Source organism: Schistocerca piceifrons, chromosome 1, assembly GCF_021461385.2.
Source record: "Schistocerca piceifrons isolate TAMUIC-IGC-003096 chromosome 1, iqSchPice1.1, whole genome shotgun sequence".
Taxonomy (NCBI): domain Eukaryota; kingdom Metazoa; phylum Arthropoda; class Insecta; order Orthoptera; family Acrididae; genus Schistocerca; species Schistocerca piceifrons.
The window spans coordinates 1150773690-1150788698 of record NC_060138.1 but is presented as its reverse complement, the minus strand read 5'-3'; the positions used below and the strand labels follow the sequence as shown (position 1 = coordinate 1150788698).

The window sequence follows — 15009 nt, the reverse complement described above, 5'->3', positions numbered from 1 at the left end:
TACGCGTAATGCGTTACCTGCTGGATGGCGTGCTTCCTTATGGGTTGCATGGGGACTGTTTAAAGTGAAGTCTTGTTTAAAGAGCGGCTAAATAAACTAGAGTGCTTTGAGAAACCTGTTGAGGAAGAGGTCCTCATAGCAATTCGAAGAAAGCAATTGACACAGTATTTTCGAAGAAAGAGTGATCCGACATTATTCGGCATAGAGAATGGGCCAAGATAATTTGAGCGAAATACCGAATAATTCGTCTGTGGTGATACAAAGACGTGGTGAAAGTACCGCTAACCTATATTGGGAACGAAAGCAAGATTACTTACGGAAAAACTTGAGTTATCGAAATCGGTATTTTTAATATTACGATCCACCACCACCAATTTATCCTACAACAGTGAAATGGGCGAGAACAATGAGCGGAAACATGGAAGGTGGTTTTAGTACCATTGCGAGTGCGCAGGTGTTGAATTTTCAGATCTTGTTTTCTCTCTTACCTCTAGCGCACTGACGTTGTTCTAGCTTTTCTTTTCTACTATAACATTTTTGGCTTTAAATACTTAGCGCGGTCGCTTCTTTAATTGCTGCATACGTTGCGGCAATAGCAAATCTATTTACAAGTATCCACAGCTACTGAATGTAGTGTCATTTTGGCAGTCTACACAGTGAGGAAGCAGGAAGATAACACCCGAAGTATACTGAGAATGTGTAAATATATTGAGGTACGATTTATATTAAGTTGTAGCGGTCGATGTAACAACTTTTTTGACATACGTAAGTAATTTTTGACGTTACTTGCTGCCGAAATATGACACCGACGCTACTTTCTTAATGAAGCTATAAGTATTTTTTTTCTGTGGCATTGGAAAGAGAATTCCAGGAGGATTTAAAAGACATAATATGTACGAAACTGGGTAGTAAACCACTAATTCGTGTGAGTATATCGCAACTGTGATTTATTAAACTCATGGACCTGTAATATTCGCACCTGTCGCCACCTGTCTCCTTTAGAATAAGGATATTTGCAGTCTTCTTCGGAAAGCCTGAGGGTTTTGCGACTGTCTTATGTACACTGCTTAAAGCAAGAGTTTCACGTTCTGGCCCTAATGGACCAATTGGGCCCGACTGACCGCCGCGTCATCCTTTGTCAATGGCGTGACCGACTGCGGTGTGGCGGGGGATGAGACCAGCACACCTCTCTCCCAGTGGTTGTCAGCTCCTTGACCTTGGAACCGCTACGAATCGGTCCACAGCTGGCCTCACGAGGCTCACAGCACCCCGCACCGGTCCTCATGCCAAGAAAAAATCTCTGGTAGTATCAGAAATAGTACCCGGGTAGTCAGCTCCACATGGTAGTCAGGTACGCTGACCAGTCAAGTGCAGAGGAGGCTTGGATATTGTATATCAGAATTGCCTGGCTATCCCAAGGATCCTAATAGCTGCAAGGGAATGTAGTCTCCTCCTTGGCTTTTGAGAAATTCCAGGCATTTTCCGAATGCATTGATAACCATCTAAAATACGATCCCGGAGTTCAACGACACTGTTAATATGTCTGGAATACACCATAGCTTTTAAATATCCCCATAAAAATGCAACGATTTCGCATTGGGGCACAATGCAGGCCATGGTATTGGCGACCCACAAGTTGTCGCACAGCTGTAACCGCGCATCCAGAATGATTATAATGTTAGACGAGGGCAGTTAGTCACTCAACGTTTAGAAATAAACGGAGCCTCACATATTAACAGCGTAGTAACTTTGGCATTACTGCACTTGTGCATACGCGATATCGGCGAAACTATTGGTTTTTGGACCTATGTTTGCTAGGGTTGTTTGAATGTTTCAGTTTCTTCGACTCGCTCATTTCGCTTGCAATTCTAGTGCCCAAACATCTTGTATATTTGTAACAACTACTACTTCGTATTCTGAACTGTTACTTTACTTTCTATAGAGTTTCTCGATTTGTGAGAAGGGGTCGCGGGGAGACTGGGGGCAGGGATGGGGGTTGAGACAGGGGTAATTTCGGCCAGAACGACGTTCCGAGACCATCGAGGAAATTTTTCTTTGTTTTTAACTCAGTGGAACTTTTCGGCACCAGAGATTTAACACACTCGTAGTGCACATGTATTAAATCGCAATATAACCGTGAGTTGAGAGGAGAATTAGACAGCAAAGTGACAATGCCACGGGGACAGGCGGTAGCAACTGTTGTTTACATTATATCTTGTGGTTTTATTGCTTTGACTTTCAGAAATCACGTTTTAAACTTGAATTTCAGAACAATATTTTGTAAAAACGCATTGTGAGGTTTATTACAAGTTTTCAAAAATCGAAACGTCATTTTACATGGCTTGGGGGGGGGGGGGGGGGGGACATTGTGTGGTTGAAGAGAAGCGTTCCAGCACCCAACATTTTAGAAATTAAGCACCGGATAAAGAAATATGTTTGAAGTCTGTCTGTCTGCTCCCACATTCCCTATCCTGAGCGTACAAAGTGTAGCTTACATAAATCCGACGCAGGTGAAATTATCTACAACACGGGCGTAATACTCAAATCCCCGAAAACGCGCACCGGATATTTAATCGGAACTGTCATTGTTAGCCGGCCTTTGTGGCCGAGCGGTTCTAGGCGCTTCAGTCCGGAACCGCGCTGCTGCTGCAGTCGCAGGTTCGAATCCTGCCTCGGGCATGGATGTGTGTGATGTCCTTACGTTAGCTCGGTTTAAGTAGTACTAAGTCTAGAGAACTGATGACCTCAGATGTTAAGTCCAATAGTGCTTAGAGCCATTAAACCATTTTGTCATTGTTATGGCCGTGCATCTGCATTGTACGTCGTGCTTAGATGACTTTTCCCTGCAAGAAATGTAAAGTTGAGAGTTTTCAGATATTCTATGACTTCTAAATAATAATTACGTCTCTCAGTTTACGTAAATATTCCCAAATAATTGAAACATAGCCCACTACCACAGCACATTAGTACCACAAAACTAACCTCAGAAACTTTTTAAATACATTTTAAATATGTTCTGAACCTTTTCATAACGCACGTAATACGCGCTGCCTTTTATCTCTGTGCCGTTTTACGTATTCAATCAGTTTCAAACACTATCTTCAGTAAATGATCTGTCCATGCGCAATATGTGTATTACCCCAGTCAGCAAAGTACAAAGTATAACGACTGGTGTTTTACATAGTTAATTTCACTTTCTGAACAGAGGCAACGCCGTCTTGACACGCATGGCTGCCGGTTCATTGTCGTTCACCTGTAGGCGCGTACGCTGACGTGGCCTGGTATTTCTTTCCCAAGGCCTTCCGGCAGCTAGGTGGCGTCGTAACAATTCCGTTTCGAACATTTTTAGAGCAAGTTAGTATACTGTTTATTCTCTAGGTAAGACTTAGCCTTATCGCTCGGCAATTTTTCTCTTCTCATTTTTCCTATCTTTATTGCGTAACAGAGGACGTAAAACGGTTGTGTTAAGATTGGTATAGGCGACGCTTTACGCTCGGAATAAGTAGACGGGTTTCCAGCATTTTCTTGAGGATATGGCCATTTTCCTGGAGCATAGCAAGCATAATCCAGTGCAGCCATTTAGCAGCAAGATGAAATGTTACAGTTTGAGTTGAGTGGATGGAAATGTCCGGGTGTAGATGCAGAGGGTGGACGGAAATACGCAATCACTATAAACACAATACATTACTGTTGTAACTGACAATTCGAACGTTTTTACATCACAACTTTTATTTGCGTGGGCCTACATGGAAATGACTGAATAACAACGAAAAGTCACAATCACAACGCCAGTAAGAATTTCCTACTAGAGGCAACAAAAGATAATTTCTAAGTTTCCCACAAGAGTCCGTTGTAACACACATACTCTTAATTCCAAGTCCTATTTCGATGGCGAAGACGTTGTCTTCCGTGGAGACGTCCTTGAGGTCGGTATTCGGCGTGAACTGACGTCAGGTGCTGGCTCTAGCTTTTAAATAGTATTGGCCAGCCAATCAGATGTTGCTGTAGTAATACTTCCTGCAGGCCATCTCGAACTCCCTCTGTAGGAAGTAGTACGCGGAATGTCTGTTTCCAAAACAGCCGATGTTTACCATTGCTTACGCCTTTGGGCATAGGCAACCTCGGTCATGTGTCGTGTTAGATGTGTTGCCGGCCGCAGGGGCTACCTTGGCAACGGCGTACTAATTTACCATGTCTAATACGGTGTAGAAAAACCGTCGTCCCGAAATGGATAAATACAGGGCCTGTATGGATCTCAAGGGTATCTTATACCATTCTTGTTACAAAATAGTGGCAGGTTGAAGTAAGTTATGGAGCTGGATAGCGATCACACATATTCCTTCCAAAAATAGACTACAAAGCTGGGTAACATTGAGATATAGCGACTGCGATGGCCTGGAAAGATGTGGCAATTCAGTCATGTGCTAACAAAACCAGCAATGTGTGATGCGAGCTGTGTGAACAGAGGCCCTTTAGTTTTGGAACACAGCACCACCATTGGGGAACAAGCATTGCTTCATGGGAAGGGCTTCATCAATCAAAGCGGACACATAGTCCTAGGGAGTAATGCAACCTTGCAGAGTAGCCATGAGGTCCATGGAATACACCGATATGGCTGCATCATCACCGAACGCCCCCCTCTCCCTCCCTATGTCTCACTCTTGGGACGTAAGCTCGGCCAGAAATTGTGACACAAGTCTAATGCGATCAAATAACGTTCTTCCCTTGCTCTATACTATAGTCTAGGTTTTATGGCTTCGGCACCATGTTTTCCTATTATGGGAATTTTCACCACTGATGGGTGGTTTTGGAATTCCAGTTCTCCCTGAAAATCATGCTTACGGAACTCCTTTTATGTTCTTTAGGAGCCGACAGGGATCGCAATTGCGACATGCAGTTCAGCAGAGGATTTTGCAGCTGTCGTCCTCTTATTTTTCCTCAAAATTCCCCTCAAAGGCCGTCTGCCACTATGACTCAACACACACTTCCGTCTGCGTTGACTTAGCAGACAGCATCTTTTCCGCTTTATCTGTATGCGGTATAAACCTGCGGCACGGTGTCTCTTGAAACAACACTCCACTAAGTTTAATAAATTTAAGTAAATCTAGTTTTGCAGCCCACGTAGCACAAAACAGTCATTCAGTTACAAACATGAAAACGAATCTCCATATCTTCCACACTGCAGACAAACGAATAAAAATGGACCCCCTGGAACAATTAGAGAGTTTCGCCCGTAATAATAAATCACCCCACACAATAGTAAATGAACAAACGGAATTAGCAATTAACCCATTTTTCCAAATTTCAAAGAATCATTAAACTTGAAAAACTAAAAAATCACAAAAAAGAGAACCGTCCTCTCTCTCTCTCTCTCTCTCTCTCTCTCTCTCTCTCTCGCCCCCCCCCCTTCCCTCTTCCCCCCGCCCCTTCCATACTGAAACACGTACTCAACAGTATCTTCTTCTACAACATACACACACACACACACACACACACACACACACACACACACAAATCTCCTCCTCCTACATACCACACTGCTTAACATTTCATTATTAGAATAAATGTAAGAAAGAAGAGTAATACTGTGATGTTTATTTTTATTCTGTGAGTGTTGATCAATATTAATTAAACAAAGGATAAAGGAAATATCAAACGAAATTTCGGTACTAAAATTTTAGATCAAATATCTTCCAAACTGATTGTGTAATAAATTTTATAAGCAGACCGTGTAAATTTTGATGTATAACTACATGTTATTTTTCCAATAGAGAAATAGATACACATTTTCTGTCGACTGTGTGTTACAAAAACTGAACAAACTGCTGACTCTCTCCACTAACACGTACTCTTTGACTTTTTAGCTACACCCCTTGGTTTATTGAAGTTTTGTAAGGCATGTGGAAAATGTTACCTGGAATAAATGTGTGAAGTACATTAAAATTAACATCACTGGAAAACATTCATTATGTTTTCCAGAATAGTGCGTACACCAACATCCAACCAACGGACACTAATAACTGTAACTAACGCAACAAAATCGGTGTCATAATGTGAATAACTCTTATTACATTCACTGCTTACAAGTTTCGTTTATACATCTGGCCACAGCTATGCAACTCCCACACTGCTGCAGACAATCAATAAATATGGTAGTTCGAAACCTGTAATGGGACAATAAAAATTGAAAGACTAAATAAAAAGCAACTGCTTGCAGTAATTTCCAGAAACCAAACACTTCAGCTACGTTGTTTACGGAAGCAAATGCCATATTGGCAATAACAACTTGCCCACGTTAGAATTCACCTATCTACGACAACTACATATAACACTGTTCTTACCACGACTTGCGCTTGCAACGTATTGACGACACTGGACAGATGCCGCTGGTGCTCAAATACAACGGCACAACACGCAGGCTTGACTCGCAACTGCATCTGTCTTTAAGGATGCATTTCACACTGTGCTCCGGTATTTTTATTTAACCTCTGCTGCTTTGTTACTGGGCGACATAGACGAATTATTCACTCTGAATAAACAGATGAATTTCCAGCATTTGTTCGGCGAAATGGCAATTTTTTCTGGAGCATAGCAGACATAACCTGGTACATAGTGAAAAGAATTGTCTCAGTTTGAGGAGAGTGGAAGGGAAGGTAGCGGTATAGAAAGGTTAAGGGATATTGCAATGTCTCTCTCATCGTGTTGCGGTAGCTTTCATACGAGCTCCGCTAGCCAACGAGCCTTTCTGTGTGAGGATGGCTGCACGGGCAAACTCCCTCATTCGGCCGTGCTTGTATGGCGACGCGGTAGCTTATTCAGCACACTCGGGGAAGTTCGGCGAGCAGCAGGTGCGGGGAACGGACCTTTAGCGCAGCGTCCCAGGACATCACTGGCGGACATTGTTCGCGGCGACGCAGATAGGCGAACGAGGCGCGGCCGTGTTTAGATAAAGCGCGTGAATTATTGCCCACTGGAAATTGGCGGCGGCGTTCGCTATTTGCCTGTTTGGAAGCGTTCCCAGATGAGGGAGCACGCAGCGTCGGCCTATGTTTATTCAAAACGCGGAACCCACTGTCAATTTGGCCGGATTAATAATTCACTGCGAGCCAGCGCGGCCGCAGCGAGCGCTGGCGATGTTGGCCCGCCAGAATTCGGCGCCCGTCTCTGATAGCGGCGTCCGGAGCTCAGAGATCACTGCGCTCGCTCCTCCCTCAAACACAGTAATGCTCTCCAAAACTATTGTGCAGCGCGTGGCAGTGGGTGCTTTTTAATGTGCCATCTACAGGCTGAGGCTCTTCACCTCAAATATCATATGCCCCGTTTCAGATGTCGTAATTCTGTTTTCCCTCTGCTCTTCCCCATAAAGTCTACAGCAATGCTCAGGAAAACTACTGTAACATTCTTGGCACAGTGGGTGCTTCTTTAATGTGACACATGCCATATCATCAACCAAAGCTTATGACCTTAGATACTTTCGCAGCCATTTCAGAAATCGTTAATTAACATAAATGGCTTACGCCTCGCTCGACCTGCGCCAGAAACGTTATTTTTTCCTAAACGTTTAGCCATCTAGGGTTCCCACTTCTGTCACTTTCGTTTCTCGGTGTAAGTCAGGTAGTTACTTTTCATCCGTTGTAATCAGTATTTAATCAGTTGCTACAACTGCGTCATCCGGATTCTGCGTCTGGCATTGCACCTACCTCGGGACGACCTTCACCGAGTCTCCTGTTCGAGACAGGTTTCGTCAGGCTGCACGGCTCTTTTACGAGAAGAACGCGCAGTCCGAAAATCCGCTCGTTCGAGCACTGGGCCACCGGGTGCAGCGTCTTAACTCAACCAGATGGCTCCACCTGCTTCGCGACCACTGAGTTGCCAGCACGTCCAGAACACCGTCCCAGCAGACTGACAGGACATCAAACACGAAGTCAGACCACATCTCACGCTCCGTCAGTTTGGAGGAATAGCCTTCCGGCTTAGAATCCACCGACCCACAGGGGCTCATCTGTCCCTGTCAGGCAGCAGAAGCAGCGTCATCCACCATGGTTACAGTGTTCTTTACTATCAAACTAGAACAAATTAAGATGGAAGAAGATAAAGAGTTCCAGGCATCATTTTTAGTTGAAAGTCAGTCATTCTCTGTTTTATACGAGGCGGTACCCAAAAATACTGAATTATTTTGTAAAAGCTACTAATTTTCAAATTATTTACAAGACAACCTTATCTCCATCAAAATACTCTGCATTACAACATTTGTCCCACCGCTGCTTGCACAGTTTGAAGCATTTTTTTGTAGTCGCCTTTAGAAATGGCTAACAACGCGTCCCTGGTTTTTTCTCGACTTCTTCAATGTTGCCAAATCGGTGTTCTTTCATGCCCCTTTTCATGCGTGGAAACAAAAAATCACACCGAGCCAGTTCATGTGAGGAAAGTGCGTGGGGCAGCGGAACCATGTCATTTTTAACCAAAAACTGTCTAAGACAGATGGCTGTGTGTACATGTGTGTTGTCGTGCTGGAAGAACCAGTCTCTTGGCTGCGACAAATGGGGTCTCTTTAGGAGAACACTGTTGGGAATGTTTTTAAAACTTCCAGATAAAAGGTCTTATTGACGGTATGACCTTGGCGAATAAACTCTGGATCAGTTACGCCATTATCATCAAAAAAAGCAAATCGGCCCTGTTTTTATGTTTCATTTGACTAGACGACATTTTTTCGGGCGGGTTAACTATGACTTCTTCCATTGGCTTGACTGTTGCTTTCTTTCTAGGTCGTAACCATAGCACCATTACTCATCAGCAGTAATGACTTTTGACAGAAAATCTGGATCAGTTTGAAGCTATTGTTTCAAAGCGCGACATGCTTCAACTGGACGTTCATTTCGATTGTGTCAGAACCCGAGGAACAAACTTAGCGGCAACACTTTTCATCCCCAAATCTTCCGTTAAAATTCCCTGAACTGAGCTACAAGATAACCCACTAATCTCTGACAGTTGATCAATTGCCTGTCGACGGTGAGCACAAGTTCTCGAATATTTTCAATGTTTTCATCGATTCGGGCAGTTGATGGACGCCCAGAACGACGTTTGTCATCAATCGACATGTCGTCATTTTTAAATCGAGCAAACCACTCGCACACTTGCGTTTTTCCCATAGCGTCATCTTGGTGAGCTGTTTGCGGCGTTAAAACAGTTTCAACAGCATTTTTACGGTGTAGAAAACAAAATTTCACAAGCGCACGTTCACTTAAACTTGCCATGGTAAAAAACGAAACAAAAACAAAGCAACGCTAGTAAAAACAATCATTGCAAATTTTTTTGGTACTCCGTAATAGCATCATCTTCATCATCATCACCATAAACGTCAACAGATGTATAACATTTATAGAAGTTAGCTACAGTACTAGTTGGTACAGTGACGTGAGGATATGTTTTTGTTTGTTGTTGCAGAGAGCCTGAGGGAGTACTTCAGCAAGTTCGGCGACATCACCGAAGTGATGGTGATGAAGGACCCCACAACGCGTCGCTCCAGGTCAGTACAAGGTTCTCGACAGCAGGCAGCTAGCGCAGCAGAAGCAGCAGCAGCGAGCTACGCAATCACAGTGAACCATGCCCTCTCAGCTCGCGTCTCGGATAAGTGACCATTGTGTAAAATTGACCATTGTGAACCAAAATGGCCACACAACTAGAGTATATAGTCTATTCTCCGCAGGTTCCACGATGCAGCCATTGTGCTAGGTGTTACATATATTGTAGGTGTTACATACAAATGGGGTTAAAAACAAGTATTCCATATTTTGAGGGGTGGTGCTGTGGGCCAAAACAGGACAAAGTCGAGAAATCATGGGCTCTAAAATGTATGCCTGCTCATCTTCAGTGCTCCGAAACACGTCGCTTCTATTCCAAGTGCTCTTTGCTGTTATGAAAGACCTAGAGAGAGCAGTAAACAAATGAAGACACATTCTCCTTTTTTGTCCATGGATACAGTATGCATTAAACATCTGTTGTTGCTGTTACTGTAAACCGGGCAAGTGCAGCACATACATTAGTTGTAATTGAACCAGTTTGTGTCGTGATAAAGTTTGTAGAATGTCTTTACATTGTAATTTTAAGTTTGCATAGTGGAAGCCTATTATTCGACACGATAAATGGTAGACATGATCTTCCTCTATGACCTGCAAAATGGACGCAACCGTTCAGTCCTCGTCCTGTCCGCTGAAAAATACCCAGAACTCTGGGCACCGTCTCATTTGTTTACTTATTTGATTACTGGATTCTTTAGCTCGTTCGTAACAGCAAAGAGCTTGCATTAGAAGAAATGTGTTTCGCTTCTGTTAAGACATGGAATTTGGATATTTTTCTCTAGTTTTGGTCCATACCTCCTCTCAAAGTATGGAATATCTTTTTATAAGATCGTGTGTAATATCTAGAATAGGAACATCACTGGGGTTTTATTCTCAAATTCCTCTTGCAGCTCATTTAACTGCTGCGGCCAACCTGAATGCATGTTATTCAGCTGATGTATATACTGTCCTACTAATTCGAGGTAATCTTCTACAAAGTGCGTCCAAAAGTTTGAAACACTAAAGTTCCGTTCCCCATGTTTCCAAGTTTTACTTGTAGGAATTATTCACTTAACAACTTTTCACAATCAGTAATGCCTAATCTGTGAGGGAATGTATCATCCTCACCTTAAACAATTCAATATCCAGAGTAAGCGTCCTTTAGGGACAGTACCAAAGTGCACGTTCACCATTCCGCTGCAAGTAGATTACTACACTTGTTGTAGCACAACTGGCTGTTCAAGGGGATAACGTCGCACAGTGGATTGGTATCATACTACAGATCCATAGGTACTTGGTTTAATCCCCAGATGAACCTAGTATTTTCATGACACTACATCTTTCACCCGTGGTAACGACTTTTTGGATGTGAAAAATGTCGATGTACACCGTGTGGTGTGCACGGTAAAATGAATGTCCCCCTGCAAGAGGATGTGTAAGTAGGAGGCAGAGAACGGCATACACCCACCAATGAACCATCTTTTATCTCTTCATTCACACGAAGTAATCAGTATTTTCTAGAAGTGATCCCAGGAAGTGTCCATATTTCTAGAAACTGAGAAGGCTTTTGACACCATTACTCACAGGCGGCTACTAATAAAACTGATTGTCTCTTATTGCCTCAATTGTGTGACTGGATTCATGATTAGCTGTCAGAAAGGTCACATTTGGTAGTAACGTACGGGAAGTTATCGAGTGAAACAGAAGACGTATCTGACCGTTCCTCTAGGAAGTATTGCAGGCCTACTGTTGCTGAGCGGCCTTCTTAGATTGTTTACTGATTACGCTGTCATTTACCGTCTATTAAAGTTATCAAGAGATCAAAACCAGTCCAAAGTTGTATGTATGATGCGGCAACTAATCGTAAATAATGAAAAGCATAAGGTCGTCTACATTAATATTAAAAAAAAAAAAATCCGTTAAACTTCTCTTACAGGATATTACGCACAAATTTACAAGCTGCCAATTCAACTAAATACCCAGGGGTTACAATGTCCAACCACTTAAATTGAAGCCATCGCACAGAAAATATTGTGCGGACGGCGAACCAAAGATCTCATTTTATTGGTGAGCACTTAAGAGACGCAACAGATCTAAAAAGGAAACCGCCTACGCTACGCTTGTCTGTTTTCTTTTTGGGTAATGCTGCGCGGTATGGAATCCTGACCAGATAGGATTAGGTGTTCATTTGTCCCTCGTGCGATTCGAGAGTGGAACGGTAGAGAAATAGTCTGAAAGTGATTCTACACTATGTGATCAAAACTATCCGGGCACCTAGATGAAAATGACTTACAAGTTCGTGGCTGGAATTCGACATGGTGTTGGCCCACCCTTAGCGTTGATGACAGCTTCCACTCTCGCAGGAATACGTTAAATCAGCTGCTGGAATGTTTCTTGGGGAGCGGCAGCCGATTCTTCACAAGTGCTGCACTGAGGAGAAGTATCGACGTCGGTCGGTGAGGCCTGGCACGAAGTCGGCATTCCAAAACATCCCAAAGGTGTTCTATAGGATTCAGGCCAGGACTCTGTGCAGGCCAGCCCATTACAGGGATGTTATTGTCGTGTAACCACTCCGCCACAGGCCGTGTGTTATAAGCAGTTGATTGATCGTGTTGAAAAATGCAATCGCCTTCCTCGGATTGCTCTTCAACAGTGGGAAGCAAAAGGTGCTTAAAACATCAATACAGGCCTGTGCTATGATACTGCCATGCAAAACAACAAGGGTTTCAAGCCCCCTCCATGAAAAACACGAGCACACCATAACACCACCGCCTCTGAATTTTACTGTTGTCACTACACACGCTGGCAGATGACGTTCACCGGGCATTCGCTTTAACCCACTCCCTGCCATCGGATCGCCACATTGTGTACCGTGATTCGTCGCTCCACACAACGTTTTGACACTGTTCATTTGTCCAATATTTTCGCCAATTACACCAAGCGAGGCGTCGTTTGGTATTTACCGGCGCGATGTGTGGCTTATGAGCAGCCGCTCGACCATGAAACCCAAGTTTTCTCACCTCCCGCCTAACTGTCATAGTACTTGCAGTGGATCCTGATGCAGTTTGGAATTCCTGTGTGATGGTCTGGATAGATGTCTGCCTATTGCACATTACGACCCTCTTCAACTGTCGGTGATATCTGTCAGTCAACAGACGAGATTGGCCTGTACGCTTTTGTGCTGTACGTGCCTCTTCAGCTCTCCACCTCACTATCACATCGGAAACAGTGGACCTAGGGATGTTCAACAGTGTGGAAATCTCGCTTTCAGACGTATGACAGAAGTGACACCCAATCACTGACCACGGACGAAGTCCGTGAGTTCCACAGAGTGCCCCATTCTGCTATCTCACGATTTCTAATGACTACTGAGGTCGTTGATATAGAGTACCTGGTAGTAGCTAGCAGCACAATGCACCTAAAATGAAAAACGAATGTTTTTGGGGGTATCCGGATACTTTTGATCACATAGTGTATGAACCCTCTCTTGAGGACGTGAGTGTGAATTGCAGAGTAGTCATGTAGATGAAGATGTAAATGCATAGCAGTGCACTGTGAATTCAAACCACCGTTCAAATAGTTGATGTCTAATACTATTGGGAAACGTATTCATCACTATCGTATTATTCCCGTAGTTTCATATCGTATTATTGTCATTATATTTTGGATAAATGGCAGCACCGGTGGTTGTGACCACCTTCTGTGCAAATTATTCAAACCTTGTAGGCCCATATCATAGTGGCACGACATTTTCTATGAGGTATGACAAGTACTATGATGATTACTTGCAACAGATATCTTCGCCTTTACTGCATACATAAATTTTATATTTACAGAAGAGCTTATCTACCTTAGTAGTTGGTGACCCAACGTACAGTACCTACCATTCGACGAAATTTGAATGTGGTCTGAATCAGCAAAAAGTGTTCATGCCTTTTCACCTTCTTGTTTTGCAAATTCGTATGATGAGATTGCTGAGGGTGGGTGTGACATTGACGAATGCATGAAGAAAACTGCAAAAGGTACCACTACGACTTCACAGGCGGGCAACACCCTCAGTGCCAACCATGCACCTATGCTGAGCACTTTTAAAATGTACCTGTAGAGATACAACCCATAGCTGAACCCTTGGCGCCTGTGGAAAGGCAACCCATTCGACACCATACTGCTGAGTGGTCCAGCATCGCTGCTCTAAGCTTGTTGGCGGGCATGCGGAATCTGAGGGGTGTCGAAGGGCTTTCCTGTCTGTCTGTGTCTGTGAACTGGTCAAGGAATGTCTCTACACAAGTACGTTTCTAAAGTGCTCAATAAAACAGTGTATATGTGTGGTCTTAGAGGGACCCTTTTCCATTTTCATGCACATATCAATTCCCCCCCTCGACCCCTTCTTTGTGATCACGACACTAAGTGGGACAAAACAGGAGGGTTTCAAAAGCATAAACAGTCTTTGTTGCTTCGGATCACGTTCAGCTTTCGTCTAATATCTTTGAAGAGTCCCTAGTGGTTTTACCCTGTATAGCAGAGCAAGCGGTGTGGTTACGCTACACTTCAAAGGCGTCATATCACGTAGTGGGGTTGCAGCCCCGCGATGACCTTATAGAAGAGTGGAATCGTCTGGGGAAAGGGGGGGGGGTTGTCAGAAGTGTCGAAAGTTGTCAAGAAACTCGTCCTGTTATCACGGCACTGCGAACTGTCGTTTTCGAACGAGAAATATGTGGGAATCAAGGAAAGGGAAAGAGGTTTCCACTAACGCCCTTTATGCCACCCCTTGTGTGATTTTCGTGTCAGGTCCAAGCGGCGATTCGTCTGAAATCTTTTCGTCAGTCATTAGTAAGAAAACCATGTGATTTCTACGCTAGAGATCGTGTTTTTGACCTCCATCGCAGAGGAGTCAAGAAAAAGGGGAACGTGAAAAATCCACGGCGGCATTGGGCAGCCAGATTTCAGGCTTCTTCAAACTTCCGCGTTGCAATGGAGGTAAATGATTGAGCAGTGTAGATTTCAGTCTTCCCTTTCAAAACTTCTGTCATAAAGTTTAACAGCAATGACGTATCGCTACACTGCACTACCGGCTATTGTAACAATAATCTGTACACATTATACACTTTTCTTCCATGAAAAGGGTGATATCACTTGTGGCCTATTCATAATGAAACATCATCTCCCCGGCAATTAAGTTATACGGAGAGGTCTTCCATTCATTCATTCTGGAATATTTGATCTTTCTTACTTTGACAGGAAAGCCAGAGATGGGCTGACGGTTAGAATGCGATAGGGGAAGGAATATATTTTTCACTTTATGTGCTGCATAATGCCTGTGATAAGCGCGTGATTATATATAATGTTATTTCACATAAAGAAAATTAGTTTTTCCCCCAGTCCATTTATGAATTTTTTGTGTGACATAATTTTTTTATGCATAGATTTTTTTTCCTCCGTAAGTACGAGCGCT

The 15009-nt window shown here is 43.4% G+C and overlaps 1 protein-coding gene across 1 annotated transcript in view; it reads left to right on the top strand.

Moving 5' to 3' along the window:
• The first annotated feature begins 9422 nt into the window (after window positions 1-9422).
• The window catches only part of LOC124778758 (RNA-binding protein Musashi homolog Rbp6), a 1305122-nt gene continuing 1299535 nt past the window's right edge, over window positions 9423-15009 (top strand). The window contains exon 1 of the mRNA XM_047253666.1: window positions 9423-9526. Coding sequence (XP_047109622.1) covers window positions 9423-9526 — 104 coding nt within the window. The remainder of the gene's footprint in view (window positions 9527-15009) is intronic.